The following is a 2,661-nucleotide window of genomic DNA, read 5'->3' as shown; positions in this document are numbered from 1 at the left end:
CAACTGCTATATGCTCTTGCTGAATTGACTTCTTTAAAATTGTGTAATGACCTTCTTTGTCATTTTTTTTTACAGGTTTTGACTTAAATTCAGTTTAATCTGAAAGAACTATACCTACTCCTGCTTGTTTGGGTTTACATTTTCTTGAAATGTTTTTTTCTACCCCTTCACTTTGACTCTGTGTGCATTGTTACAGGTGAAGTGGATTTTTGGCAAGTAGCATATATTTGGGTCATTTTTTTTTTTTAGCCAATCAGACAGTTTATATCTTTTAGTAGGGGAATTTAGTTCATTTATTTTCAGGGCTACTAGTGATAGGTGAGGACTTACTCCTGTCATTTTGTCCATTGTTTTCTGGTTATTTTGATTATCTTTTTTTCCATTCTTCCTCTCTCATTGTTTATCATTGCAGTTTTGTGATAATGTTTGATTCCTTTCTCTTTCCCATTTGTGTATCTGCTTTACTGGTGAGTTAAATTCTTTTGCATTTTCTTCATGGTGGTTATTGTCCTTTCACTTCCACATGTAAGATTCCCTTGAGTATTTCTTGTAAGGTCAGTCTAGTGGTGATAAATTTGCTCAGGTTATACTCACCTGGAAAAGACTTCATTTATTTATTTATTTACTTATTTATTTGTTTGTTTGTTTGTTTGTTTATCTCCTCTATTCCTGAAGGGTAGCTTTGCTAGGTATGGTATTTTTGGCTGGTGTTCTTTTTCTTTCATTGCTTCGAATATACCATCCCATTGTCTCCCACCTGTAAGGTTTCTGATGAAAAATCTGCTGTTAGTCTAATGGGGATTCATGTATATGTGACCTGATGCTTTTCTCTTACTCTTTTTAGAATACTCTCTTTGTCTTTAATTTTTGACATTTTAACTGTAATGTGCCTGGGACAGTCCCTTTTTGGTTTGAATCTATTTGGGGACTTTTGAACTTCCTGAATTTGTATGGCCATCTCTCTACCAAGACTTGAAATGTTTTCAGCTATTATTTCATCAAATAAGTTATCTATGCCTTTTCCCTTCTCTTCTCCTTCAGGAATGCCTATAATTCCACTCTTTTTTGTTCTTCTTTATTTTTTCACTCTTTTTTGTTCTTCTTTCTTTCTTTTTTTCTCTGACTGGGTAAATTAAATGANATATGGTCCACTTAATGGTGTCATTCTTGTAAGCTTTTTTCACTCTTTTTTGTTCTTCTTTCTTTCTTTTTTTCTCTGACTGGGTAAATTAAATGACCTGTCTCTGAGCCTAGATATTCTTTCTTTGGCTTGCTCTTGTCTGCTATTTATGAGAAATGTAGGTTTTCTTGAGAGAAGAGGACATGAAAAGACTATAGGAAAAGAATGCTGTCAACTTTCCAAAGACCTAATTCAAGGAATATATTACTAAGCTATACTTATATCTATATGGACCAATGTTTTCCTCCTAAATTTATTTTTCCATTGTATTTAGCTATGGCATTAACTATTGTAAACTTAAACAGTATTTAACTTCTGATTGCATCATGAATCATAAATATACTTCGTAATTGATTTTGTTCAGTGACCTCCATGAATTCACACTAATTAGAGAAATCTATTCAACCACTGTATTCTGATCATGACCTTAACATGGAAAAATAAAATCTGTTGCTAATGTTAAAGGAACTCGTGATTTTGTGGCCTGTAATCACTTAAGAAGCTACAAGTATTATTCTGATAGCATCCTCAACCCTGATGGCTTTGCTGGATTCCCTTGTACCTCTTATGAAGATTTTACTAAAGTAAGTAAACTCTACCTTCCACATAAAGAGTATTGTGATTGTCACAGTCATGTCACATGTCATTCATGTGGTTCACCATACATGACATAATTCAGTGAATGTTTATATGAGGGTTCTTCAAAAAGAAGTTGTGAGAAATGGAATTAAAAGATAATACAAATATTTCCATGAACTTTTTGAAGACCACTTATACTTTCAAATTTATTTATAAATTAAACCATAGATGCATATTTTAATAATGATAAATTAGATAACTTTAGAAAATTGGCTCATAAATTAAAATTTCCCATGTTTATTACTCCATTTCCATAATTTATAACAAAATACCTGAAACTGGTTGATTTGTAAAGAAAAAATATACTTATTGCTTACAGTTTCTGAGGCTGGTTAGTCCAAAGTCCATCTGGTGGTGGTGACAGTGACCCAGGGGTCTCACATTGCAAATGGTGGAAGCAGAGAGCAGAGTGAGAGAAAGACAGCCTCTCCTCTTCTTTTAAAGCCCTCAGAACCATACCCTTGACCACCATTTGTAATCCATTCACTACTGCATTGTCCTACAATCCAATCACCTCTTCAAGGCTCCACCTCTCAATTACCATAATAGGACTTCCCACACTCTTAACAGTCACAGTGGGGGCTAAGTTTCTAATACATGAAACTTGGGGGACACAGTTCAAGCTTCAGGGAGTTTTGGGGGGCATAATTCAATCTACTACACCATGTCTACCTTGATTTTTATCATTTTCTGTATTTGTCAAGTAAATACTAAACCTTGTTTTGAACATAGTCCTAAACAATAACAACAACAAAAAACTAGTTCATGAAAATCCAAGCAATGTATGTAGAATGCTGATAAACATGGAAGGTTTTTCTTAAATGTGGACATTTTATACCACA

At 33.6% G+C, this 2,661-nt stretch overlaps 1 protein-coding gene across 1 annotated transcript in view; it reads left to right on the top strand.

Moving 5' to 3' along the window:
- LOC103599212 (pancreatic triacylglycerol lipase-like) overlaps positions 1–2,661 on the top strand; it is a 34,231-nt gene that overhangs the window by 11,539 nt on the left and 20,031 nt on the right. The window contains 1 exon segment of the mRNA XM_008583316.1: positions 1,646–1,793. Coding sequence (XP_008581538.1) covers positions 1,646–1,793 — 148 coding nt within the window.

This window comes from Galeopterus variegatus, unplaced genomic scaffold, assembly GCF_000696425.1.
Source record: "Galeopterus variegatus unplaced genomic scaffold, G_variegatus-3.0.2 Scaffold2885, whole genome shotgun sequence".
NCBI classification, from domain to species: domain Eukaryota; kingdom Metazoa; phylum Chordata; class Mammalia; order Dermoptera; family Cynocephalidae; genus Galeopterus; species Galeopterus variegatus.
Note: the sequence above shows the minus strand (reverse complement) of the source record. Positions and strands in the feature narration are given on the sequence as shown.